The sequence below is a fragment of the Aphelocoma coerulescens genome, chromosome 23 (genome assembly GCF_041296385.1).
Source record: "Aphelocoma coerulescens isolate FSJ_1873_10779 chromosome 23, UR_Acoe_1.0, whole genome shotgun sequence".
Lineage (NCBI taxonomy): Eukaryota > Metazoa > Chordata > Aves > Passeriformes > Corvidae > Aphelocoma > Aphelocoma coerulescens.
In genome coordinates this window covers 8,001,381-8,027,185 of record NC_091036.1, presented here as the reverse complement: position 1 = coordinate 8,027,185, position 25,805 = coordinate 8,001,381, and the positions used below count along the sequence as shown (strand labels likewise).

Genomic DNA, 25,805 nt, shown 5'->3' with positions numbered 1-25,805 from the left:
TGCCCCCTCCCGGTGCCCTCTCCCGGTGCCCTCGCCGCCCCCGCCGCCCCCCCTGCCCCCCGCACCATGCCCGAGCAGCTCAGCGTGGCCGAGTTCTTGGCCGTGACCGGCGAGGATCTCAATTCCCCGGCCGCCGCCTTCGCTTCCAAGATGCAGAAGTGCCGGGCGGCCGTGGGGGCTCTGGAGGAGGTGAGCGGGGCCGGGGGGGGTCGGGGGGTCAGGCTGTGCATCCAAGCTGGGAACATCCCCCGCATCCCGCCTGAGAACACCTCTGCGCCAATAGGTGCTAGTCCCTTGGTGCTTGTGCCTCCCTCTGGCTTCTGTTTTTTGAGGCCCACCCTTTCACCCCGAGACTACGCTGGTCATCCTAAGCGGGTGGTTTGGGACCCTCGGGTATGGAGGGCGTTTGCATCTTCTGAGCAGCCCTAACGTAGTTTTATGGGGGGGCTAAGCCTGTAGAAATGGGCAAAGGCTTCTTTAAAGCTTCAGGTGTCCCCCGGGGCCAGGACATACCCCCCCCATGACCCCGAAGCCAGGGTGGCCTATTTCCCTATTTCTAGGGCCGGGACATCCCCACCTGCCCCTCCTGGAGATCAAGGCATCCCTCCCCGGGGCCAGGGCATCCTTCTTTCCCACCGGGACCAGCACACCACCCCTGTCCCAGGGCCCGGGACATGTCCCCAGAGAATCAGCCCCACGTTTCCGTCCACTATCGAGCTCCTGTGCTGGAGCCAGCCGCGATGGAATGTGGTGTCCCTGGGGGGTCTCCTCCTTGATTAAAGCCAGGGGAGTATTTTTTGCCTCCCCCAAAATCCTCGGCAGCTTTTGTGGGAAGGGCAGAGGTGGTGGGGTGCCTTCGTCCCCCTTCTCACGCCTGGAATAAAGGCAGTTTCCAGCTGGTCCTGTGGCCTTTGCCAACTCCTCTTAGCTAAGGAATGGCTTTGAAGGAGAGCCAGGGCTAGCAGGGAGTGGGGGGCCCCAGGTGCCAGAGCTGCTGGGATACCTGGGGGCAGTGGGATGGGTGTCCTGGGCCTGGAAATCTGGGAACACACCATGGTGCATCCTGGTCCCCATCAGCACATGCTGCTCACTGCCATGGATCTTCCTCCCAGTTGGAAAGGGGGAGGCAGCTCCAGCCAGGAGGGAGTAGCAGGAATTTTGTTTGGCTGCTTGGAGAGGCTGTGGTTAAGGGACGCAGGGATGGGGGGGAGACACATCCCTTGGGAATGACAGGGAGGTCTCTGGGATTGGCTTAGTAAAGCTCCAGCAAGCATGAGACAGAGCTGGGAATCATGACTGCTGTTGTATGTGCCATGGAGGGCACAGGGCTGAACCCCCTATCCCACTGGAGGCTCTGGGGAGGGGGCCAAACCACTGCCAGACCTTTGGCATCCTTATGTCCCAGTGCAAGGGTAGGAGGGAAATCCAACCAAACCAGCTCCACGCTATCCTTGGAGCCCCAACGGGTTGATAGCATGAGGCAAGGGGGATAATCAGTGGCAGATTTGGGGATCACTGGGGCGTGGGAGAGACACTCTGTGACCGAACTGAGCCATGGTCTTTCCTGTCACCACCCCACATCCTGGGTGGTGGCTTGGCGAGCAAGAGGGAGCAAAGGATGCCAGTCGTACTAGCAGCAGTCCAGTGACTGCTGGGTGGGAAGGGATGACTGTATCTCATCAGGACCCTGGGACAGAGCATGGCCACACGCATCCAAGGTGGGAGCAGGTCCCAAATTGGGGGCAGGAGCGAGCAGGGAGAGGACTGGAGATTACTGCTCAACATTGAGGAGACATCCTGATGTTGGCCGGAGCTACTGTGTGCCTCAGTTTACCTCCTGAGATTAAAGAGAGCTCTCCCCTCCCAGGGGGTTTGTGTGACTTCAGAATCCTTTGGGCTGCTGTGAAGACAGAACCTGAGGTCTCTGGAGTGACTTGGAAGGTCAAATCCAGCCCTTGGTGGTTGATGCTGGGTGCTGTGGGAGGAGAGGGGGAGTGCATGATCCTCGCAGGTCAGAGGGGACTGGGCACCTCTGGGCTGGGGAAGGGTGACGTGGCAGAGGCTGCCGGCAGATGAGCTCCCAGGTCACCCTGTCACCAGGGCAGTGCCACATCTTGCTCCCGGCCTGGCTGCTTGGCACCCCGGCTCTGGCACCCGTGGTGGCTCCTTTGCTGGATAGCACAAGCTGGCAGCGACGGGGGAGGTAGAAGAATGGCCTCCATTGAGCATCCTGCCTGGGGTCCCCAGGCTGCGAGTCTGGCTAGCTGTGGTGCAGGTGTGCATTCATCCCTTCCTCCGTCCCATGGGGACTTCCTCCTGCTCCTGTCTCTGTTGTGCTCAGCTGCCCCCTGACCAGAAGCCCTTGAGCTGGGCCTGGGGGATGATGGGTGCCACCGGGGGCTCCAGACATCTCTGCCCTTCTGCTGCTGAGCAGCCAAGGCCCCTGTTCCCGGCAGCCGGCCTGGTACATCGGGGACGCAGCTGCAGGCAGCACCGTACAGTGATTCTCTCTGCATTTACCACCCACATACTTGTCTCTGCTTGCCCTGTGCCCACTGGTCGACTCGTGGACCCCTTCCTGAAAGCCCTTGTGTCCTTCCCTGGATCATCCCTGCTCTGTACCAGCCCTGCATTCTGCATCCTGCAGCTGTGAGCTGGCATCAGGATGAGCTGCTCTGTCCTGGGCACTTGAAGGAGCTTCTTCCCACACTTGCCCAGTGATGCTTTCAAAGCATCTCGTGCTGCCTCAGTTTCCCCTTCCCAAGATTCTGCCAGGGTTACAAGCCTGGAGCATCCAGACATCCAGCCCTGGCTTCCCCCAGAGGCAGGGAATATCTCTGCTCTGGAGAGTTTGGTGCACCTGGATTTGACACAGAGAAGGGCCGTGGGGGGCTTTGGTGCACCCCTGCGTTCTCCCCACTGTAGATGCATTGCAAGACTCCCACCTCAGCCCCAGTCCCCTCCCAGCCAGTTCATCCTGGCAGCATCCCATCCCACGAGGAGAGCAGTGCTGAAGCCAGGCTGACCCTGCTGTCAGGAAATCAGCCTTGACATAAGCCTGAAAACCTTCGACAGAGCTCAAGCAGAGAGAGAGTCTCTTTATTGTAATTCCTCTGAGGTTTCATCCCTGCCCTTTTTTGCTGTTCACGCCCTCTAAATATTTCCAGCCTGTTATCATGGCTCTGGTACCTGCAGCCAAGCCACCCTTAACCCTTTCCTGATGCTGGGGCTGGTGTGTGCTCAGATCCTCGGGCTGGGAGCACCCCAGCCCCCTGCCCTTGGGTTGAGTGGGGCTGAGTTTGTCATAGTGCTTGGGTGGGATAGAATTTGTCGTGGTGCTCGGTGGGCAAATCAGGGCTGTACAGGTAGGAAGAGATGGGGGGATGGGAAGAGCTCTAAACCAGAGCAGGATGTGGCCCATGGGGCTGCAGGGAGGCTCATGGTGTTGGGGACCATGGGTAAGACCCTGCATGAGCTGGGGGGGCTTTGAAAGCCACATTCCTCCTTGTGGGATTGTTGTGGTTTAGCACACAACCGGCATAAGGGTTTATGGGATTTAGGTCCCCATCAGCAGGAGGTGGGTCCTATCTTTGGCTCTGTGGGGAGCTGGGCAGCCTCACACATCACGCCTGGTTCTGAGCCATGGGGATGGACTGATGTGCTACATGATGCTTCAACCCCTCCCTTGTTGAAACAGTCCCTGCAAGAGCCAGCGAGGCATTTTCTGTGGTTAATAGAAGCTGCTGGGATCCAAAGAGCCTCTCACCTCCTGCTACTGTCTTGCTCAAACCCTCCTCTCTGGGGCCAGCCAAAGCCCTGCCTGGCAGCGAAGCCACAGGGACCACAGTCCTGGCAAGAGACCGGCTGGACACTGTGGCTCCAGCATCCCCAGGATGCCTCCAGCTCCTTTCCCAGGCCTGGGAGCTTGGATGCTGCCCCACACATCTGCACAGCAGAGCTGCAGCCTTTCCAAGGGCCAGCTGGGCTGGGGGAGTGGCAGCCGTGCTTGGCTAATGAGCTCCATTTGTTTTCTCTCTTTGCTTTTGCAGAGCCTGGATGGGGACCAAGCTGTGCTCCAGAGGATCAGGAAATATGTGAAAGCCATTCACATCTCTGGGCTCAGTAAGTTGGGCTTTGGGAGGTGATGGGCATTCGCAGAGCATGGGGCTGGGGGGGTTGTGATGGTCCCATCTTCCACCAACAATGGTCACACGGGGCAGCAGGGTGGCCATGGGTGCTGGTGAGCCTGGGGCTGTTTGCTACTTGGGTGCTACCAGCCAGCCAGCTGGGCAACATGCTAAGGTGCCAAAAATTGTCTTAAAATGATATAAAAAGGGAAATGGAGAGCCTTAGGAAGGTTGTTTTGGACATTCCAGTGCTGTCCTGCCACAGGATCAGCCCAGCTTTGCTACAGAGGGATGGGGAGGTGGGTGCTGGCTGCTGATGGGACCTCATGATGTGATCTAGCAATGTACTTAGATGCCAAAAACTGTCTGAAATATATATAAAAAAGAAAATCGAGAACCTTAGGGAGGTTGTTTTGGGACACTGCTGCTGTCCTGCATCAGGATCAGCCCAGCTCTGTTACAAAGGGATGGAGAGATGGTGGGACCTCACGGTGTGACCATGATGTGTCATGGCCATGACCCCATGTCCCTCTCCGGTGTGTCCCCATACAGGCCATGTGGAGAACGAGGAGCAGTATAGCGAGGCCCTGGAGAACTTTGGCAACAACCACCTCTCCCAGAACAACCACGAGCTCTCCACCGGCTTCCTAAACCTGGCCGTCTTCACCCGCGAGGTCACTGCACTCTTCAAGAACCTGGTATGCTGTCCCAAATCTACTTGGATTTGGAATCCCCCACCAACCAGTGCAGCTCTCCTCCTTCCAGTTTAGCTGCCCTCCATCACATGCAGCAATTCCTACCTCCCACCCTGGGCTCAGGGACACATTCCCAGTGCTCTCAGAACATCTGATACCCCCGTTACTAGATTTATAGCTCACTCCCAGCTCCCTGGGGCCATTGACACTGGGATCTGATGGGAAGCTGGGGCTGCTATTTTCATTTTTTCCCTTTTTTCTCGCTTTCTGTTTTTTTCTCACATCAATTGCATCTCTGATCTCGCTTGCCAAGAGTAACTCAAAGCCACGCTGGGCTGCACAGTGGGGCCATGGGGAGCAGGCAGAGGCAGCTGTGAGCCGAGCCACGAATGGCTCAGATGGAAAACTCAGCTCCTGAATGGAGCTGGGTCCATGCGTGCCCAGCAGCAAATCCCTGGGCGGTCCCATGTGGCCCCCTCTTTGTTCTCTTTCAAATCCCCCTCTCCAAAGGGTGTTTTTGGCCCCTGTCTCTGCTTAAGGAGGAAATTGATTTCTGCTGCCCTTCCCCCAGCAAGAATTTCAGATTTTTGGCGTCTTCCTCTCCCAGTTACCCCAATCTGGGCCTCCCTGCTCCTCCCCTTCCCCATCCTGGCTGTCATAGCCTGCTGGACTCCCATGCTCCAGCAGGGCTCTGCAGAACTGTCCTGATGGAGGAGTTGGACAGCTCTGAGGGTCCCCACCTCCTGCCCCCCATGCTGCTGAGTGAGGTTCTGTGCCAAGACCCTCAACCAGATCCAAAAAGCTGTGTTTCCCCTCCTAGAGTCTCCCTGGTGCTCTCCCATTACCCCTGGTTTGGGGGTGGTCCTGTGCCCTGGGGCTGGGTTTCTTTCCAGGTGCTGCGGAGGACTAAAACCCTTTAAAAGAAATCTGGGTGCACTGGGGAGGTCCCATGCGGGTGCTGGAGCTGTTCTCACAGCTCTAAAATGGGGTGCTGCTCCATGGGGTGCATGGAGGGATGCCAGGACAGCAGTGGCCTCCCATGTCCCCACCTCATGGACCCCTGCCCAACACTGGTAGGGATGGTGGTGGCTGCGTCGCTGTCCCCAAACCCCAGCAAAGGGAGACATTTTGGGAAGCCCCTTTGACATGGGTGAGCTCTTTGTATCGCAGGACCGTGGAGGGGCTGGTTGTGTCGCTGGGTGCTGGGGACAGGGATGGGGATAGGGACGAAGTGCCAATGTGGGGAGATAGCTTTGTTTTTGGTGGCTGTAGCGCTGATGTGGTTTGTGGGAAGGGCCACATTTGTCAGACATCTTGCAGCCAGCTCCAACAAGCCCCAGCCTGCCCTCTGCCAGGAGCCTGGATTCAGCCCTACTTCCAGCCTCTTTAACCCTTCCTGGGGCAGTGATAGAGTTGGGAGGAGGTCCCTGGCACTGAGAAGGACCTGGAGCTCCAGCTTCCTGACTTCCCCCACCATGGGGTGACCCTATCTCTACCTTCTACAGGTGCAGAACCTGAATAACATTGTGTCCTTCCCCCTGGACAGCCTGTTGAAGGGGCAGCTGAAGGATGGCCGCCTGGTGAGTCCTGTTCCCAGGGTCACTCATTTGGCAATGTTCTGCAGCGAGACCCCTGGTATGGACTCAGCTCATGCCTGTGGCCAGGAGAAGGAAGGAGCCAGTACCAGGGGCTGGAAGGAAGCAGTGAGGGTTGGGAGTGGCAGAAATAAGGGGTGAAGACCTGGTAGGGACACCCCTCACCCCCAAGGGGTGCAGCAATGCAGAGCAAGACTCTCGGCCCCTTCAGTGCCACTGGCTCTTTCGCTTTCCCTGACAGCTGCCACCCCCTCTTTCCTTTGCCACAGGATTCCAAGAAGCAGATTGAAAAGGCCTGGAAGGATTATGAGACCAAAGTGTAAGGAACATGCTGCCTCTGGCAAAATCACCTAATTCCACTCTGCACAAAGGTGTTTTGTCCCCGGGGTGGAGCTGGGCACTGATGATGCCAGTTTGTCGTGGGGCGGGTTCTGGTCTAGCTTTTCCCAAAGGGGAAAGGGAGAGGGGCTGGAGAGGGCCTGCAGATGTTTTTCCTGATCCCATCCCCATCATAGCCTCCCACATGGGACACCCCTCAGAGCAGGGATGTCCCCAACCTGCCGCCATCCCATTCCACAGGGGGAAGATGGAGAAGGAGAAGGAGCGAGCCCGCTTGGCTGGGGTCGTCCAGGCCGAGCCAGCAGCCACGGAGGTGGCCGAGGACATGCAGAAGGAGCGGCGGCTCTTCCAGCTCCACATGTGCGAGGTGAGGGCTGTGCCGGGGGGATCGGGGACTGTTCCCTCCCGGAACTGAGTTCCAGGGGGACATGGGCGACCGCTCTGCTGAAAGTTGTGTAGGGGCATCGGAGCCTGTCCCCGTATTCAACACCAAAGCAGCCCCACCTTTGTGCTGTGGAGGACCCTTGCCCGTCCCCATCCCATTGTTTCCCTGCATGGTCCCAGCTCAGGGATCCCCATCCCATCTCCATATTGCGGTCCCTGTGGGATGCAGCTCCAAATGACATCCATGGTGCCCCACGATGGTGGCCTGGGGGTTCCTTCCATGTCCCCCCAGCCCTGCTCCTACCCCTTCCTTGGGTGGCGTTTGGGTAAAAAGTGAGCTTTTTGGCTAACATCCCTGAGGCTGACTTTGTGGTTTTCCCCTATCCTCAAAACTGCTCCTGGCTTTGGTGAGGGGGTCACGAGCCACCCCAGATCCTTCGCAGTTCTGGGTCCTTGCAGTCCATGCTCAGGAGGTGACGTGGGAATAAGCGAAGGATGGAGACTCAATTTCAGAGCCCTATAGCAAGGAGGAGCCCAGGTGTCCTGGCTCCAGACACTCAGCAGCCTCATAAACCTCAAGGGTGACAGAGCAGGGAACAAGTCCACAGTGGGTTGTTGCAGAGGTCTCCCATGTTCCCTACGGCCAGATCCTGGTGCCGCCCCATGCCCGCCCAGCAAAGAACAGGGGTTCTGGGGAGGAGGCTACGCCTGCCTCAGAGCTGGGACCCAGCCAGATGAGTCACTCCCTTGAATAGCTCCACTGTGGGATAAATAACAGCACATGGAGAGGTGGGAGCTGGAGCAGGGCATGTGCACCCGTGTTTCTGCATGCATGAGAGCTGCTGCTGACCCTGGAAATGAGGGGGACAGTTCTTCTGGGGAGCTGGGGGCCATGTGATGCACATGAGTTTCTAGGAAAGTGGGTTTTGCTGCTTCCTGGGCTGGGAGCAGGGTCCTGTTTCACCCCATTGGGTGGTTGTGTCTCCCTGTCGTGGGCCATCTCACACCCTCAGGGCTATGGGAGCAGTTGGACATGGGCCCAGGGGTGCTGGGAGCATCCCTTTGTTCATGGGTCCCAGCCAGCACTGGCTGGGACACTCTGCTGCCACTGTCACTGTGGGATGTGGGTGGCAGGGCAGGGACATCCCATGCGAGCCGGGCACATGTGGCCTTTTCTAGGTGGGACATGGTTCAGGGGTACAGTCGTGCTCCCTGACATTGACTTGGCATCTCCAGCTTGCACAGAGTAGTTTAACAACCCTCCCCAGTCCACTGACCCCTCAGGGTGTCCAGAGGGCCTGGGGCATGGGAAGACTCCATTCCAGGAGCTCTGTCCCACCCTGGAAAGCCCCCAGAGCTCAGGGCTGCTTCCCCCCTTCCCTCGCTCCCCACTCAATACCATTCCAGCAGCTGGAGAGGAACTTGCAGGGGGAAAAACTCTTCCCCTCCTTATTTTGCTTAGGGTGAGCGAGGCTCTGTGTCTATCCTTCCCTGCCTGCAGCTGATGGATGGGTTTGATGCATAGAGCTGAAATTCCCTATCCCACGGGGCATCTCAGCAGACCTCCGGTGCTGGTGTGCTGCAGGTGCTCGCTTCTTAGAATCTGTTTTTTTGGGAATAAAAGGGCCATCTCTTAAAAAACATTTGGCCTTTTTTGTTGTGCTTTTTTTTTTTTCCTTCACAAGCTGCCTTGGAGTTTCAGTTATTTATTAACTCCAGAAGTAATGAGCAGCAGGAGGAGCATGCTTGGCTGGAAATCCTGGAGGCCTGCCTCAGTCCTTGAACTTTCCAGGTCTTGGAAGACTTCCAGAGCCAGGTTTTTTGAGGGTGGTCCCCAGCGAGCTGCCTTCAAATCCAACATCATGACTCGACTTCTTGAAACCCAGCCAGTGTTTTAACCTTCCTCCCCGTGCTGGGAAAGGAAGCAAGCGCTGGGCAGGCTCTTGCTCTTTCCTCTGGGATATTTTCAATTGGTCCTTGTCTCTTGTCACCTAACCAGGTGTCTTCTCCCCCTCCAGTACCTGCTAAAAGCCAGCGAGTCTCAGATGAAGCAGGGACCAGATGTCCTGCAGAGCCTCATCAAGTTTTTCCACGCTCAGCACAAGTAGGTGCCACCTTGGTCAAGATGGTTCATCCCTGGGGCTGGTTGTCACCCTTGGGTGGTCCCACGAGGGTCTGGGGTCTTCTACTCTCATCCCAGGTCCATGAAGCTGTTGATGGAGATACTGGGCAGAGCCCATCACTCCCCAGTTTTCTCTGGGGGGGTTGAAATGTGCTTTGTTGGCTAGAGGAGCTGTAAATGTGTCCATGGGGCTAGGGGAGGGACACTGGCTTGAGATATATCTGATGATTTGGTTTCTGGATAGATTTCCAGGGATGAGCTCAGCTGAGCAGCTCTGGCATTAGCCATGGGGCTCATAACAAGGGTGTTTGGAGCGAGGATCACCATCCCCTTGTCTTTCCCGTTGCTCCATGAGGCTGGAATAGCGGTGTGTGGGAGTCATCATCTCCTCCACTCTCAAGTGGGGAAACGGAGGCAGGTTGAGACAGTCACTCTGGTTAAAAGCATGTCTTTGACTGGGACTGTGACCCAGGGACCCCCCAGATTGCAGCTTTTGGCAGCACTGCTCCCCAGTGAGTTGAGCTGGGATTGAACAAGAGGCCAATCCTGCATCCCAAACTCCCCAAATACTTGGGGTATCCAGACCCCATGGGCTGGGCTTGGCCTTTGCTGGGCTCTCTCCAGATCCCTGTAGCCAGGGAGCCACAAAGCAAGCGCAGCTTTCCAGGGAGGGGATCGCCATGATCTCCTGCCACATTTTCTCTAAAAACCCTCTTTTTTCCTCCATCCTCCCCATCTGCATCTTAATCACCCTCAACAAACACCCAGTTTCTTCCAAGACGGCTGGAAGGCTGCCCAGAACCTCTACCCCTTCATTGAGAAGCTCGCTGTGTCCCTCCACGCGGTAAGGCCTTCACACTGCCATCCAATGCCCCTCAGACATGTCTCCCGGGGTGCCACCCCCCTGTCCCCGTGCCAGCCCCTGAGAACACCTGCGCTCAGCACAGCAGTGAGGGCAGCTGCTCCCTTTCCAGCTCCACCAAGCACAGGAGGAGGAGGTGAAGCAGCTCACGCAGACCCGCGACTCCCTCCGCAACCTCCTGCAGCTGGAGAACAAGGAGGTGAGACCCCCCAGGACGGGCTGGGTAGAGCTGAGAAGGAGCATCGGGAGGGTCCCCTAGGGTTAGTTTGGGGGTGGAGAGCAGAAGGGAGAGGATAGCTGTGTTAACCTCTCCAGGGACCTGGCGACGTTTGGATGCTGTGAGGGCATGAGGGTGTCTGGCATCCTGCCAGGCACACCGCACCCAAGTAAGGACAAGGTCGCTTGGGGCAGCAACCGCCTCTGTGCCTCTCACTTTGCTTTTTATTTGTCTTTTTTCAGGAAAATTTGAGCAGGAAGAACTCTGGTAGTGGCTACAGTATCCACCAGCACCAAGGCAACAAGCAGTACGGGACGGAGAAGTCAGGATTCCTGTACAAGAAGAGCGATGGGTGAGGATGAGTGTTATCCTGGAGAGCTCCCGGCTTCAACCCAATGTTGTCAATGCTCATGGGAGGCCCCAGAACTGGAATCCAGCTCACAGGACATTTAGTGTTCTGTCAGTTAGAGAAAGCAAAACCCCATGTCCAGAACACCATGAGGCCTCTGCTGAGGGCTGCCATGGCTGGTTTGGGATGTGGATGTGGGTGATGGCAGCTGTGTAATCCTCACTCCTCCTCTTCCTCCTTCTCAGGATCCGCAAAGTGTGGCAGAAGAGGAAGTGTGGTGTGAAGTATGGCTGCCTGACCATCTCCCACAGCACGGTGGGGACCGTGAGGGCTGCAGCCCTGATCTTTCTTTGTGCACCCTTTGGGACTTGGTGTCCATTGGATTTCAGGTTTAGTTTTGCCCAAAGTGGTCACAAATCTGCCTGGTTTAAAATTCAATACAGGTGGGACTGGACGGTCTAAAGAAGGCCCCCCATGTCTGAGAGGGGTCCAAAGGAGGTCCCCCATGTCTGATAGGGGTCCATGGGAGAGGAGGGTGGGCTTGGTTGGGGCAGTGAGATGGATTGATGAGGGTCCAGACAAGCCCAAAGGGGATGGGGATGGTTGGGAGGAGAGGGATGCCTCCTGGTGTTGGAGGCTGGAAACTGCAGCAGGAACAGAGGGACATCTTGGTTCCGTGTTCTCCTGCAAAGTGTTCCTGTTCTTCTAAAATGGGTCAGACAGGGTCCTGTGGGAAGAGATGGGATGTCTCAATCATTACAGGGTCTGATTTGCATGGTTATCCCAAGAGAAACCATCTGTGGTAGTGGTTGTACCACCACAATTTCCATTGGAGAGGGTGGTGCCCATCCTTTGGTGATGCCCATCCCATCCCTTCCTGGTCCTTTAACCCACATCGGTCCTCTCACCCTGCAGATAAACCGTCCCCCTGTGAAGCTGAACCTTCTCACCTGCCAGGTGCGGCCCCATGCCGAGGAGAAGAAATGCTTTGACCTGGTGACACGTGAGTGCCTGCGGCGAGGTGCTCTGGCTGGGGTGAGGTGTTTGACCTGGAGGTGGAGGCTGTGGTGGGACCTCTCCCTTTTTGGAGTGGGTTTTCCCTCTGAAACACTTTGGCACCCTCTTGAAATGCTTTTAATCTGGTTCTGGGTGTCCTCCTGGCTGTCTTTGCAGATGAAGGACTGATCTCTCCAAGGAGATCTAGAAAGCTGAGACAAAAAGAGGGTGTGACAAGGCTCAGGTGATGGAAGAGTGATGCGCAGTGATTTAACTTGGAATTAAGCAGCTCCTTTGAAGAGATTTCAGCTGATTCCTGCTGTCCTGGGCACCCCTAGATCATAGAATCCTAGAATGGTTTGGGTTGGAAGCAACCTTAAAGATTGTCTTGTTCCACCCCCCCACCATGGGCAGGGACACCTTCCACTAGACCAGATTGCTCCAAGCTCTGTCCAAGCTGGCTTGAACAATTCAAGGGATGTTGCAGACACAGCTTCTCCCCTTTCACCTTCTCTCCCCTCTCCCCATCCCTGCAGACAACAGAACGTATCACTTCCAAGCGGAGGATGAGCAGGAGTGTGTTGTGTAAGTGCCACAGCCCATCCCTTCTCCTTGATGTGCCAGATCCTGCTCTGCCTTCCCCATCCTCCTCTTCCTTCTCCGTCCCGTCCAGGTGGGTCTCAGTGCTGCAGAACAGCAAGGACGAAGCCCTGAGCAATGCCTTCAAGGGGGATGGGGGCGGTGGCGGGGCGGCGGCAGGCACTGGGGTGGACAGCGGCGTGCAGGAGCTCACCAGGTTGGTCATCAGTGAGGTGAAGAACATGCCAGGAAACAAGCAGTGTTGTGACTGTGGCGCCCCAGGTATGTTACAGCCTGGGGTGTCCCCCTGCCCTGGGTGTGGGTCAGCTGTCATGGGGGTCACAGCATCTTGGGAGGATGGGTGTGGTGCTGAGGCCTTCACCGCTCCCACTGCAGATCCCACATGGCTCTCTACCAACCTTGGCATCTTGACGTGCATCGAGTGCTCTGGTATCCATCGGGAGCTGGGTGTGCATTATTCCCGTATCCAGTCCCTCACTCTGGATGTTCTCAGCACCTCTGAGCTGCTGGTAAGCTGCTCCCTGAGTCTGGAGGTCTCCTGGCCCCAGGAATCACCCTCTGCGTCTCCCAAACCTCCTGGGACACAGGGTTCATTCCTTCTCCTCCATCCCATCTGTCTCCAATTTGCTCCAGGGCTCGCAAACTTGCCTCAGTTTCCCCAGCACAGTGATCTGGGCAAGGGAGGCTCTGCAAAGCCATTTGCTGAGCAGGGGGCTGCTGGCAGCTCCGCAGGATTTTCTCCCTCCTAAAACAGATTTTCCTTGCCATAAGAGAGCATCATCCTGGCAGAGATGCTGCTCTGGAAAAGTCCTGGGTGGATCCGATGGATTCCTTCCTTCTGGGATGGGATCTGGCTGGAGCAGGGTGAGTGTGGAGGGCTTGTGTCCCTCTGTTCTCTCTCCCTAGCTGGCTGTTAGCATCGGGAACACTCGCTTCAATGAGATCATGGAGGCCACGCTACCCACACAGGACTGTCCCAAGCCCTTGGCCAGCAGTAACATGTGAGTTGGGGACTTGGGTGTGCTGGGAAGAAGAGGAGGAGGCGTAATTGGAGTGCATGGTGTGTGCCCTGTCCTTGTCCCCATGCTGCCACTGCCCATAGGCTCTAAGACAGCCCTGGGATGAGGCATCCTGGTGTCACTGCCAATTGTGGTGGGGATCTGCACCTCTTTGGAGGTTTACCCTTGATCCTGAGGCTTGAGGAGGAGGCAGGAGCACAGGGCTCCACCCCTCAACTCCATGCCCATCCAAGCCCCCCTTCCGGCAGGGCTGCACGCAAGGAATATATCATGGCCAAGTACATGGAGCGACGCTACGTGCAGAAAAGCGGCCGGGACAACCCCCACAGCCTCTGGGAAGCCATTCGAGCCCGTGACCTCTTGGCCCTTCTCCAGGCCTTTGCCGAGGGGCATGACCTGACCAAGCCCCTGGCCAGCCCTGAGGGTCAGGTGAGCCCTGCAGGGAATGGATTTTCCCTCTCTGGGTGCCTGTGCTCAGGGGTTTCCTGGGGTTTGGGCAGGGGTGTGCTGGTGGGAAGATGAGCATCCTCAGGTCCAGCTTTCTTCTCTCCTACTTGTAGAAGATGAAGCATTGTTGAGGCCAGCTCTCCTCTCCCTTCCATATCTTGGGAGATGAAGCATCCTTGGGTTCAGCTCTCCCTTCCATCTTGGGGGAGATGAGCATACATGTATCCAGCACTCCTTTTCTCTCCATTCAGAGAGGAAGATGAGCATTCTTGGATCCCGTACTTCTTTTCACTTCTTCTGGAGGAAGATGAGCATTCTCAGGGTCATCTCTCCCTCCCGTCTCTTGGCAGGATGCAGGCGAGCTGGCACTGCACCTGGCCGTGCGCCATGCCGACAGATCATCCCTTCCCTTGGTGGACTTCATCATCCAGAATGGGTGCGTCCCCAAGTGCTCCTGGTGTTCCCTGCCCCTCTCCCTCACAGGAGGTATGTACAGGATTCTTGTGTGTTCTCGAGCCTTGACTTTCCTGCTGTTGGCCGTGCACAGGGGAACACTGGACCGGGTGACACAGGACGGGAACACGGCCTTGCACTATGGTGCGCTCTACAACCAGCCCAACTGCCTCAAGCTGCTCCTGAAGGGCAAAGCTGCCTTCACCATAGGTGTGAGGTTGGGATGGGGGTTTTGGGGTTCTTCGGTGGGATGGTAGGGCTGAAACCTGGATTTTTCCCCCTTTTGTCCCTTGGGCAGTGAACACGGCAGGCGAGACAGCTCTGGATGTGGCGAGGAGGCTGAAGCACAGTGAGTGTGAGGAGCTGGTAAGTGGGATGGAGGAATGGGAGAGAAGCTCAGCATGGGGAGAGGGGACCAAAGCGCCTGAGGAGGGCTGGCATGAAGGTGGGGGGCTTCTGGGATGTGTCCCTCCAGTGCCCTATGGGCTGCCCCATCCTGAGATTCCACTGACCTGCCCCATCCCTCTGGCAGCTGGAGCAGGTGCAAGCAGGGAAGCTCTCCCTGCAAATCCATGTGGATTATGACTGGGAGCCCCCATCAGAGTTCCCCTATGACAGCGAGGATGAGCTGGAGGAGAAGGTACCTGTGGGATGGTGGTGGGGGCCCTCCACATCCCCAGTGAGGGGGCCGGGAGAGTGCAGACCCTTTTGGGGGGCTGGTGGCAGCAGGACATCCCTGGAGCTGTGTGTGTACCCCCAGGTGAGCCCCCTCCAGCGCTCCTTCAAGGGCACGTCACCACTGCCCGCCAGCCCACTGCCCGCCTGCCCCCAGACCCGCTGGAGCTGCATGGGGATGGACATCACCAACAAGACCTACGAGAGCATCCTGGTGCCCTCACGCCCTGCACCCCGCCGGGCCCACAGCGAGGAGATCCCCCCACCGTTGCCCCTCAAAAACCCTTCGCGGGGTAGCTCTCGCCCCAAACCCAGCCACAGCCCCACCGGTGAGTCGGAGTGGGGGGTCATCATGGTGGGGCTGTGCCTTCCCCTGAAGACCAAGTTTATTGTCCCCATTGCATGTGTTCCCCCAGAGCGCCCTGAACTGCCCCGGCAGGCATCAGAGCCCCACTTCTCTGGGGCAACAGAGGCACTGGCACCACGCAGCCTGCCTTGTGCCAGCAGCACGGGTGCCCTGGATGGCACCACCAGCACCTGCAGCCCCACTGAGAGCCAGCGGGCAGCATACTGGGAGACACGCTCCGAGACGGACACTAGCAGCAGTCGGCGGGGGCCAGAGCTGAGTCCCCCACCCGGGCAGCCCCTGCCAGGCAACACGGCCCCCGACATCCCCCCTGTCAAGTTCAGGTAGGGATCCTGCTCCAGACAGGGGTTGCACTTGGTGTTGGGGGGCCACTGCATGGTGCTGGTGGGTTGGCTTCAACCCCTGCCACCCCCACGGGCATGGGGAATCCCTGTGGAGCAAAGGGGTCCTCACCCTCTGGGGTCTCCAGAGAAGTTGATGGTGACCCTGGGATGCAGGAGGAGACAAGGGCAGCTGAGGGGATGCTGGGTTGTCCTTGGAGATAATGATGCAGATTATTTGGGAGGACACCAAGATCCTCTGCAAGTTACCGTATATTTTTTTTCTCTCTTGGGAAACTGTGGTGGGATGGGCTCATTTGAGGGAGTTTGGGTGCTGGGGACCTTTTCCGTCAGCATCCAGGGGGCTGTGGGTGGGATCCAGGTCCCATGGAGGAAGCCCTGACCCCCCTGAGACCTTGCAGGAAGGAGAACAGGGCGGAGGAAGGCACCTGCAGGGGGGGGAGGTGACACTGTTCCCCATGTCACCCACAGCTCAGAGAGCACCCGCTCATACCGGCGCATCAGCGGCATGATGGGCAAAGTGGGATTGGCCGGGTCCCCCCAGAGCCCTGGTGGCCCCGAGGACCCTGCTCTCAGCAAGGTGCCCCCTGTGCCCATGCCCAGGAGATTTGCTCCGGTAGGTGCAAATCCTCCTCTCTGTATCCCCAAGCATCCCAGCTCCTCTTATCGTGGGGTGGCAGACGGAATGATCAGGGGGTCGTATCCCTGTTGCTGCCTTTTGGGTGGCCTCGGGGGGTTCTGTCACCCCATTTTCATCCCATTTCAGGCCAAGGGGAGGCAGAAGCGGGTGAAAGCAGTGGCTGACTGCAAGGGGGACAAGGCGCGAGATCTGACCTTCTCCAAGGGGGAGGTCATCGTGGTGACACGAGAGGAGGACGAGCAGATCTGGGTGAGTCACCATGGCACGGACAGGTGCTGGGATCCAAATCCTGGTCCTTTTCCCGCTCTGGTTCTCTTCTGAAGGAGGCTGAGTTCTTCTGGGGGGGCATCTATGGGGGACTCCTGCCCCCTGTGTGCATGGAGGATGGCTGGGAGGACTCCACTGATGTGTCACCACAGCTTTGCCTCTCTAAGTCCCTGTTGGAATTGGGCAGGGGAGAAGTTTTGGGGCTGATATCTCGAGATAAGACTCCCACCCTCCTGAACCCTCTTTCTGCACCCCCAGGTCGGCTTCATCGAGGGCGATGGCTCCCGCACCGGCGTCTTCCCTGCCAGCTTCGTCCACCTCTTGCAAGACTGACCGGGTGGGGGTGGCCCATTTGTCACTGTCCCATTGTCTGGGACTAGAGGCAGCTCCCTGCTGGGGGCTTGCTAGAGCCAGGCCACAAGGGACATGTGCCCAGGATCCTGGCATGGGACCACTGCCCTCCAAGGGGGCCCAGGAGACCCCCTGCATTGGGAAAACCATCCATAGATGGTGGCGGTGGGGAGCTGAGGGGCAGAGAACAGACATGCTCGCTGCACTCGTGGGCTGAGATTTCTGTGCCAGCCCCTGCTCCCACTGCTCTTCTGTCCTTCCTGTGGACTCTGCCCATCCCTTGGGTTTTCTTCTTCCTTCTCTGCAAGGAATTTGGGATGGGGGAGCTGTATTCGGTGTCCCCTACCCTCTGCCAGGTAGTCATGAAGCCTCCTCCTCATCCTGGGGGCAGCCATGGACCCCCAGCCTCCTTTTGTACCCCAACTGTGAAGCCTTTGGGATGGGCAAGAAATGGGGGGGGGGGGCAGGGGCAGAGTGGGGTGTGTTTGTGTCCATCCCCCACCCTGGCTTCCAGGAGCGGCCTGGACTGGTGGGGCTTGGGGATGCTCCAAAGCTTCTCCAAAACTGGTATCAAAATGCCATTCCCTGATTTGGAGGGGGGTGGATGTTTCAGGTGGTACCACAGAGCCCCTGCCACATGTCCTTCATCTGGGGTGGGTGCTGGATCGCCGCCCTGGCACTGGGGGGGGCTCTCAGATGGGCTTTTGCAGCTTTTTTTAGGACCAGCATATGCCTGTACCAGTGTCCTTTGTGACTCGCCTGCCTCTATACCCCCTCAATTTACCCCTCTCATTTCTGTGTCAAATGTTTCATCTCAAAAAAGTCTTTTTTTAAAATGTTTTCTGTCTCCAATTTATAATAAACCATCATTTTTTTAAGCACCTGGGAGTGTGTGGGGGGCACAGCCCCTCCCCTGGCAGTCTGCAGCATGGTGATGCTGCTGCTTTGTGTCCCTGAGGCTCCCAGTCACGGGCATCTGTGAGCACCCTTGGGGCAGCCATGTGGGGCTGGGCTGGTACATGGGCATCTTCCCAGTGTGCTGGGATGGATCCAGAGCAGGATGCTTGTCCTACAGCCACCCCTTTTGGGTGCTGGAGCAGGGGCAAGCAAGGAGGGCAAGGTTGTTGTCGCCTACACATCCCAATGGCCTGTGCCCCATTGCTGCCCATCCAGCCAGGCCTGAGGGGCTCCTGGCTCCCACCTCAGGCAGGCACACCACCAGCCAGCAGGGCTCTGCTGTGCTTCAAAGACTGCAGGACCTGTTGGCATGTCATTTGTCATCGCACAATCATGGAATGTTGGAAGGGGCCTTAAAGATCATTCCTTCCATCCCCTACCATAGTGGGGACACCTTCCACTAGACCAGGTTGCTCCAAGCCTGTCCAACCTGACCTTGGACGTTTCCAGGGATGGGGTATTCAATATATGGAGTACTCCAGTATAAGAGCTATTCCTATATACTGGAATTCCACGTATATTGGGATATTCCAATACATGGAGGATAAAAATTATTCCCCCAGGGGTCTTGCTGCTGCAGGACACCAACTTTGGGAAGAACAGAGCTTGTGACACACTGCACTGGACCCGTGCCCCCCAGGATTCCCTGTCTAAGCCATCCCGATGGCATAGCCCCATCCTGGGCCCTGTCCCTCGGCACCCCGGGCTCCCCGTGGCCGCCACAGCCGCGTGTCCCGGAGCGCCCCGACGCGCACCTCCCCCGCTCCTGCAATCGTGGCTCTCGGCTATATTTAGCCCTCCCCCGTGCTATTTCGCTTTCCTGGCAGGAGTTTATAACTGGCCGGGACAGCCCCACCTCCTTTCTCCTTTCTCTCCCTTCCCTTCCCTTTCCCCCTTTTCCCCTCCTCTCTGCTCCCTCCCACCCGGCTGCCCAGGGCCCCCCATGCCAGCAGTGCCCAGCTGTGCCCGCAGCCACCATCCTGCTCCGCTGAAGCCCCCGGCATGGGGCCCGCTGAGGAGCTGGTCCGGATTGCCAAGAAATTGGATAAGATGGTGGCCAGGAAGAGCACGGTAAGGTGGCCGAGCTCCTCGGGGCATGTGTGCATATTTACACACGTATGTATTTTCACATGTGCATATTTACGCACATGCTTATTTACATGCATGTTTGAGTGTTGTTGCGTGGCTTGGGAAAGGGGGGGTTTGCTCTTCACACCCCTCATGTTGTCCCTGGAGGGGCTGAGTGGGTTTAAGGGGTGCTGCCTATGTCCCCCAAGCCCAGCCTCAGGACATCATAGTCAGCACCCAGGGGATTTAATTTTGCCTCTAATTTGGGGCTCTCCTGCACCCCATTGCTCCCAGACATTGGGATTTGGGGGTGGGGGGGCGGGTTTGTCCCATGGGTGGCAGCTCTAGACACTGCTCGGCAGTGCCGGACTGTACACAACAGGTGTTTGGCCCCCAGCCTGTCCACCAACACCCGATTAGTGCCAGGGCCAGAGGCTCGTATACAAGCAAGGAAAAGCTCTGGGGTGGGGGACATAACACCCCCAATGCCCCCAGCACAGCTGTGCCTGTTGCACAAGTGTTGCAAAGGGAGGGGAGGGCATCAGTTGCTGTTTCATGGGTGGTTTTGGTAGTTGTGTGCTGGGGGAAGCTGGGATCCAGCCCTGCCGCCCTTGCGCCAAGTGAGAATCCATCCGGGGATCCTGGTGAGCCAGTTACATGTGCCAAGCCCAGCCCTCAGAGTTAATATTTGACCGTTTCCACTGGCCTTTGCCCCGACAAGGGGCAGGCTCCTGGCTGGGGGGCAGCACTGCTGTCTCCCTGGATCTGGTGGCTTTTTGGGATGCCAGTGCTTGGTATCAAACCAGATCCCATGGCTCTGCTTGCTGCCAGGAATTACCCAGGGGTCAAGGGACAGGGGTGCTCCACAGCTTTCCTGCTGCACTTTGGGATGGGACAGAGCCAGGATCCAGCTAGAGCACGGGAATGTCCCTGCACCCATCAAACCAGGGGGGTCTGATCCAGCCCCTCAAGGTGGGACTCCATGGAGCTGGGTCCCAGTGGCGGGGGATACCTGGGAGCTGGTGTCTGCTGCTGGGGCTCTAAATATACCAAGGACGAGGAGGAGGAAGAGAGGGAGGAGGAGGAAGGCTCCATACTGGACTATCTTTAGCCCAGCTGCCGCCGCAGGGGGTCAGGATGCGATGCTGGGGCTTGTGTCCCATGGACCTTCACACCCCTGGGTGGAGGACACTGGGGTGTCCCCCAGCTGTCCTTAGCTCCCACCAGCCCAGGTTTTTCTTGTGGATGGGGTTTTCCCAAGTTTTAAGAAAACCTTCTGCTACCCAGCTGGAGATGTGACCTGGTGCTGGGATGGTCCAGCAGGATTTGGGTGTGGGACTTTTCTATCCGTGTGTTGACACAGAGGGTCAGGCATTCCCAGGGAGCAGCCCAGGGCTGCTTTGGGTTCTCCTGTCATGCCTTTTCTGGTGCTGCCTGGTGCCTCCTCAAGGGCTCCTGTGGCTTCTCCCTGCTGCAGGAAGGGGCACTGGATCTGCTCAAATCCCTCACCGGCTACACCATGACCATCCAGCTGCTCCAGGTGAGGGGTTTTGGGTGGGGGGACACCCCATGGGGTAGTTCATCCTGTGTCCTGTGCCAGCCAGCACATCCCTAAGGATGTGTCCCTGGTGTGTGTACCCAGACCACGCGGATCGGAGTGGCTGTGAACTCAGTGCGGAAACACTGCTCAGATGAAGAGGTGGTGGCCTCAGCCAAAATCCTCATCAAAAACTGGAAGCGGCTTCTGGGTGAGTGATGCCGGGGGAAGGCAAGAACCCCCAAAAGCCTCAATCCTCCCTGGGCCATCCCTGCACCTCAAGCCCCAATGCTTTCTGGGGGGATGGAGTGGGATCAGTCCAGAGCTGGGATGTGCAGGCTCCCATAACCTGTAACCCAGATGCATGGATTTGGATTTTCCAAGGGCTTGTTTTCACTCTGGGATAGAGTGGTGTAAATCAGTGTGTGCCCCACCAAGGGCTGAGCATCTCCACAATCATTCCCCACCCCAGGATGCAGCTCTGCAGGTACCCTGTGCTGGTTTGGGCTGTGACTGTGACACCCAAATCCTTCCCCCAGAGTCTTCCACCACAAAGAAGGAGAAGGACTCAGATGGGAAGAAGGAGAAGGACACAGATGGAGACAGGGAGAAGAAGAAGGGGCTGGATGTTTCCAGCTGCCCCAGTGAAGGGATGAAGCACGGCAAGGATACGGCTGAGAAGCACAGGGAGAAGCACAAGGAGAGGTGAGGGCTCCTGCCTGCTGTCGGGGGGCACGAGGTCAGTGAGACCAACCTCTGTTTGGTCCTTAAGAATTTATCCATCTCTGCCTACCCATGGATGCTGGTAGCACCTCTGGAGACCAAACTGCCTCTGGGACAGCACCAGGGCAGTTTTTGGAGGAGGGAGAAGTGGCAGTTTTTTATTTTCCCTTCTTTAAAGCTAATTATTCCTTGGATGAGGTCAGTTTGGACAGTGCTTATCTGACCCCTGCTCGCTCTGTCCCTAGGAAGCCCAGCAAGCCTGACTCTCATGCCCCTGCCACCCAGGGCCGCTCTGCCGATTCCAACCTGGAGAGGTACCTGCCGAAGGATGCCCTGACCCTCACGCCAGGCTGTGCCAGGCACTGCCAGCCCAGGAGAGGCTTTGCTGGCAGCCTGGGGATGGTGGGCTTAGGGAAGGGGAATGCAGATGGACAGACTCCAGCTCACAAGTTGCCAGAGTATGCTGGGGTTGCTGAGAGCTTCTCTCCCTTCCTTTGGGCCTCCGTGGTGAAGAGAGTCCAGTGATGGCCAGAGCCCCATTGCATCCTCCAAGAAATCACCTCTGGATGGCAAGAAAGAGAGGTGGGTGCTGGGCTGCGTGAAGATGGGAGAGGCCAGACCCCAGCCCCTCACTGGACTGTGGCTGGGGGTGTGGACCCACCATCTGGTCCCAATCACTGCCCTCTGACATGGGGTTTGTCCTGCCAGGAGAGCCTCTGCTGACTCCAGGTCGTCAACCATCTCCTCCTCTTCGTCCCCACAGAAGAGACTGTCAGGGGAGAGGTAAGGAGGGGGTGTCCCTGGGCAGCCTGGGGATGCTTCTAGGGCCCCCTTGGGGATGCCCTGACCATGGAGGGGGTGAGAAGAAGTGGCTGGGAGCCCTGATCCTGCCACAGCACTGGGATATTCCCTGGGAGAAGCAAATCCTCCCCTGGGGAGATTCCTGTTGGCTCCCAAGCGCTCTCATCGATATGCTGGTGCCTGAAGTCCTGCCACCACTCCCTGCCCCCTCTCTGGTGTCATCCCCACTGTCCCGTTCTGTGCCACTCCCAGGAGAGCCTCTGTGGGCACCAGCCTCTCTCCAGCTCCCACTGGCTCCCAGAGAAACTCCAGTGACAGCAAGGAGGAAAGGTAGGAGAGAGGAGGAAAGGTAGGAGAGACCCACTCCATTTCCAAGGGACCCCGGCAGGTCCCTGTGGCTGTGCCAGGACCCTGCCACCTGCCCGTCCCCCTCCATGTGCCCCTGCAGAGCCAACAGCAGCAAGGCCAAACCTGAGATGCCACGAACCCCCACCAGCCCCTCCTTCTCTCCCAGCCCCTGCTTCCTGGCCCCCTGCTATCTCACAGGGGACTCGGTGCGGGACAAATGCATCGAGATGCTGACGGCTGCACTCCGCATGGATGGTGAGCAGTTCTGGGGGTGCTGGACCCCAGACTGGGCTGTCTCTTCTGTGGGACAGTCCTAACAGGAGCATTCAGCCCCAAAAGGAAAGAAAAGGAGGTTGGTAGGGTCTCTGATAAGGGGAATGGACATGAGAATGCATCTTTGTAAGGTTCCAGATGGATAAAAATAGGTATTTTAGGGATGGAGTGTCTGGGGCAAGTACAGGGGGAGAGGTGAGATTTTTTGGAGGAGGTACACCTGAAAGTCACCCCTTAACCTCTCTACCCTTTAGATGACTACAAGGAGTTCAGTGTCAACTGCGAGAAGATGGCATCGGAGATTGAAGACCATATCCTTTGGGGGGCTAGGGGTCCCCAGGCTCCATCTGCGGGGGGGGGGGTCATACGTGGGCTCAAGAGTGGCACTGGGGACAGGACAGGGTGACAGGGACAAGGACAGAAGGTGACAGGCTCTGCTGAGCTCGTTGCCTGCAGAGGGAGCCCAGACCACAGTTAGAGGATGCTGAGGCTGAGGCTGGACCTGGTGCTGAGCAAAGCATCCCCTGAGCACCCGCCTTAGTGCGGGGGTCTGTGTGTTCCCCCCAGGCCCCTCTGGTCGGGGACCTGCCTTCATTCCCGGGGAAATAAATCCAAACCCAGCCAAAGCTTTTTCCTTGAGCCTGCTGTAGCTGCCTGTGTCTCCTGCCAGACCCAGTCTGTCACACCATCCAGGCTGTGCCATGCTGGCAGGGATGGAGCCACCTGTGCCCACCCCCAGCTCAAGGCTTGAGGTTCTCCTGGCAGCCCCCTGAGACTGGAACCAACCCCAGGGTGGTTCCCCTCCTGGGTGCACTTTTTGGTGCATCCCAGACTCTGTGCCCAAAGCTGCTACATCAACCTGTCCATATCCCTGTTCTTTGGGAGGAGGGAGTAGACTGAGTCCTCTGCACCGTGAACTTTTGTCCCAGCACAGGGCTTGGTGACAGTCCCTGAGGTGACAGCCTCACCTGGATGTTAGACATTCCAAGGCAATGCAAAGTCCTTTTCCTCTCCACATCTCAAGCTGTGCTTCATCCTCCTAAAGCCAAGGATGAGGATGCTTCCCACAGGGAGGAAAGCCCCACTGAGATCAGCCACCTCCACATGACCATTGGCCCTGGTGACAGCACCACCCAAGCTGGCATCTCCCCACCTTGCCCCCTTGATTCCTTGACAGACCCCACATATCTTCCAGGAGCTGAAGAGCACAGACATGAAGTATCGCAACCGGGTGCGGAGCAGGATCAGCAACCTGAAGGACCCCAAGAACCCTGGTCTGCGGAGGAATGTGCTGTGCGGGGCCATTGAGCCTGGCCTCATCGCCCGCATGACTGCTGAGGTGGGAAGTGAGGTGCATGGGGCTGGTGCCCATGGATCTCATCCATGCTGCCTCTGTGCTGCCCAAGTGCTGGGTCTTGGCTTGGTGCTGTCCACAGTGGGGTTGTCCCAGCACCTCCCCGTCCCACCCCAGTGCTGGATGAGGCACAGAGAGCATTGGGAGAAAGCTGGCAGCACTGCCGGGTCCCCTCAGAGCCCTACAGACCCCCAGCGCATCACAGATCTGGCTGTGGGATGTCACACTGGCAGGAATCAGGCTGGAGAGTCCCCATTTGTCCTCCTCAACCAGGGTCCACAAATCAGGGTCCTCAGAAGCCCAGTTTCAGGGAGACAGATCCCTGCAGGTAGCAGTTTTAGTTTGAGGATGGGGTGATTTTTTTGCCTGGGTGGGTCTGAGCCCTCCAGCAAACACAGAGAACAGGATTAATCCTGGTTTGGGAGAGGATGGGGTACTTGGCTGTGAGCAGAGCCATGGCCACACTGACCCATCCGGGCCAATGCCGGTGGCAGGAGATGGCCAGTGATGAGCTGAAGAAGCTGCGGAATGCCATGACCCAGGAGGCCATCCGGGAGCACCAGATGGCCAAGACAGGCGGCACCGTCACCGACCTCTTCCAGTGCGGCAAATGCAGGAAGAAGAACTGCACGTACAACCAGGTCAGGCCTGGTCCCCAGGGGACCCTGGTTTGGGGCACACCAGAAGGGTCTCCGCTGACCCGGTGCTGCTCCACCCCAGGTACAGACGCGCAGCGCCGACGAGCCCATGACAACATTCGTGCTGTGCAACGAGTGTGGGAACCGCTGGAAGGTCTGTAACCATCTGGGGAGAGGCTCTGGGCAACCCGACCCTTACCTAGCCTTCAGAGGTGGCAGAGCCCCCTGAAATCAGGCTTTGGGGACTGGGTGAGGGCTCACCACCTGCCCTGGGCTCTGCTTCTCCTGCAGTTCTGCTGACGCTGCCAGTGATTGGGCTGGAGGGAACGTGGTGCAAGACAAGATGCTGTGACACCATATTGGGCAGCTGGGGTGGGGAGGAGGGTGGCACCAGTCCCTAAACCCCAGCTCTTTGTTCCCTTGCATTGGGCTTCCTCAAACATCCTGGGGAGCCGGCCTCCTGCAAAGTCAAGTTGGCTCAAGAAGGTCCATGTGAATTCAATGGTACTTCCCTGCAAATACCTGCCCTTTGATTGGGGTGTGCTGGGATCCCACTGGGATCAGACTCATTCCTGGAAAGGGAGACTGGTACAACCTGGGCAGCATGTCCTTCCCTGAGAGAAATCTGGACTTGGATGATTTGGGAGCAGGAGAGACATTGCCCCATGGACATGGGGCTGTGCCTGGGAGCTGAGGGTGGGAGAGGGCCAGGTTTTAACCCAAACACCTTCTTCCTCACCTAAGTGCGCACAGAGGGAGGACATGGAGGGGACAGGATGGTTGCAGTGTGTCCAGATGCTGTTGGGATGCCACCGTGTCCCTCTGCTCTGTGACAAGTGGACCATCCATCCTGGCTTCAAGGCACTGTGTCCCAGAAAAAAAAAAAAGGAAGGATGGCAGGGAGAGGAGTGAGGAAAAACCCCTCCAGCCAGAGTAATAAAGGTGTGAACTATCTCTGCAGCACAGACTGTTTCCTAAGGTGGGTGTGGGACCTCTGTCTCAAGTTTATAGCTCCCCAGCTCGAGCCTCCAGGTCCTCCAAGATCCCTCACCAAATTCCGATATGTATCTCAAATCCATCAGCCTGGGATATAACCATGGCTTGATGCTCATCTGTCACCTGACTGGTGATTAAAGACCTTAAGGCTGGAACAGTTCCCTGGCTTGGTCTGGATGCTGCAGGCTGCCCCATGGCAGGGCAGAACTTCCACCAACAGCTGGAAGGATTTTCCAGGGACAAGGCATCAGGGACCAGCTGGGA

At 57.6% G+C, this 25,805-nt stretch overlaps 2 protein-coding genes across 5 annotated transcripts; both read left to right on the top strand.

The window, feature by feature from the left end:
- Positions 1 to 66: 66 nt before the first annotated feature.
- Positions 67 to 17,724, top strand: ASAP3 (ArfGAP with SH3 domain, ankyrin repeat and PH domain 3). The gene is made up of 26 exons (XM_069036108.1): positions 67 to 189; positions 4,050 to 4,122; positions 4,680 to 4,825; positions 6,328 to 6,402; positions 6,687 to 6,736; positions 6,997 to 7,123; positions 9,159 to 9,244; positions 10,031 to 10,106; positions 10,237 to 10,323; positions 10,584 to 10,693; positions 10,936 to 11,005; positions 11,606 to 11,693; positions 12,223 to 12,271; positions 12,360 to 12,547; positions 12,662 to 12,795; positions 13,193 to 13,287; positions 13,554 to 13,734; positions 14,103 to 14,188; positions 14,300 to 14,415; positions 14,504 to 14,571; positions 14,738 to 14,845; positions 14,966 to 15,209; positions 15,297 to 15,570; positions 16,060 to 16,204; positions 16,355 to 16,477; positions 16,754 to 17,724. The coding sequence occupies exons 1-26, from the start codon at positions 67 to 69 to the stop codon at positions 16,826 to 16,828; spliced, it is 2,997 nt and encodes a 998-aa protein (XP_068892209.1). The 3' UTR covers positions 16,829 to 17,724.
- A 911-nt stretch (positions 17,725 to 18,635) lies between these two features.
- Positions 18,636 to 25,505, top strand: TCEA3 (transcription elongation factor A3). Of its 4 annotated transcripts, XM_069035851.1 has the most exons (14): positions 18,639 to 18,874; positions 20,349 to 20,411; positions 20,514 to 20,619; positions 20,948 to 21,113; positions 21,377 to 21,445; positions 21,645 to 21,713; positions 21,840 to 21,914; positions 22,185 to 22,262; positions 22,381 to 22,535; positions 22,808 to 22,869; positions 23,743 to 23,892; positions 24,402 to 24,548; positions 24,628 to 24,699; positions 24,837 to 25,505. In XM_069035851.1, the coding sequence occupies exons 1-14, from the start codon at positions 18,806 to 18,808 to the stop codon at positions 24,843 to 24,845; spliced, it is 1,290 nt and encodes a 429-aa protein (XP_068891952.1). In that variant the 5' UTR covers positions 18,639 to 18,805; the 3' UTR covers positions 24,846 to 25,505. The 4 variants fall into 4 exon arrangements, with proteins under 4 accessions (XP_068891953.1, XP_068891951.1, XP_068891950.1 ...); XM_069035852.1 differs by lacking the exon at positions 24,837 to 25,505 and having other exon boundaries at positions 18,636 to 18,874; positions 22,447 to 22,535; positions 24,628 to 24,828; XM_069035849.1 differs by lacking the exon at positions 24,837 to 25,505 and having other exon boundaries at positions 18,637 to 18,874; positions 24,628 to 24,828.
- Positions 25,506 to 25,805: the final 300 nt, after the last annotated feature.

Bases quoted from the DNA above. Each gene is read 5' to 3' on its own strand.
- ASAP3 (XM_069036108.1), top strand. From the start codon at position 67: ATGCCCGAGCAGCTCAGCGTGGCCGAGTTCTTGGCCGTGACCGGCGAG. The intron at 4,123-4,679 runs GTAAGTTGGGCT...GTCCCCATACAG, and splicing joins CATTCACATCTCTGGGCTCA to GCCATGTGGAGAACGAGGAG. The intron at 14,846-14,965 runs GTACCTGTGGGA...GTGTACCCCCAG, and splicing joins AGGATGAGCTGGAGGAGAAG to GTGAGCCCCCTCCAGCGCTC.
- TCEA3 (XM_069035849.1), top strand. From the start codon at position 18,806: ATGGGGCCCGCTGAGGAGCTGGTCCGGATTGCCAAGAAATTGGATAAG. The intron at 18,875-20,348 runs GTAAGGTGGCCG...TCCCTGCTGCAG, and splicing joins TGGTGGCCAGGAAGAGCACG to GAAGGGGCACTGGATCTGCT. The intron at 21,114-21,376 runs GTGAGGGCTCCT...CTCTGTCCCTAG, and splicing joins AGGGAGAAGCACAAGGAGAG to GAAGCCCAGCAAGCCTGACT.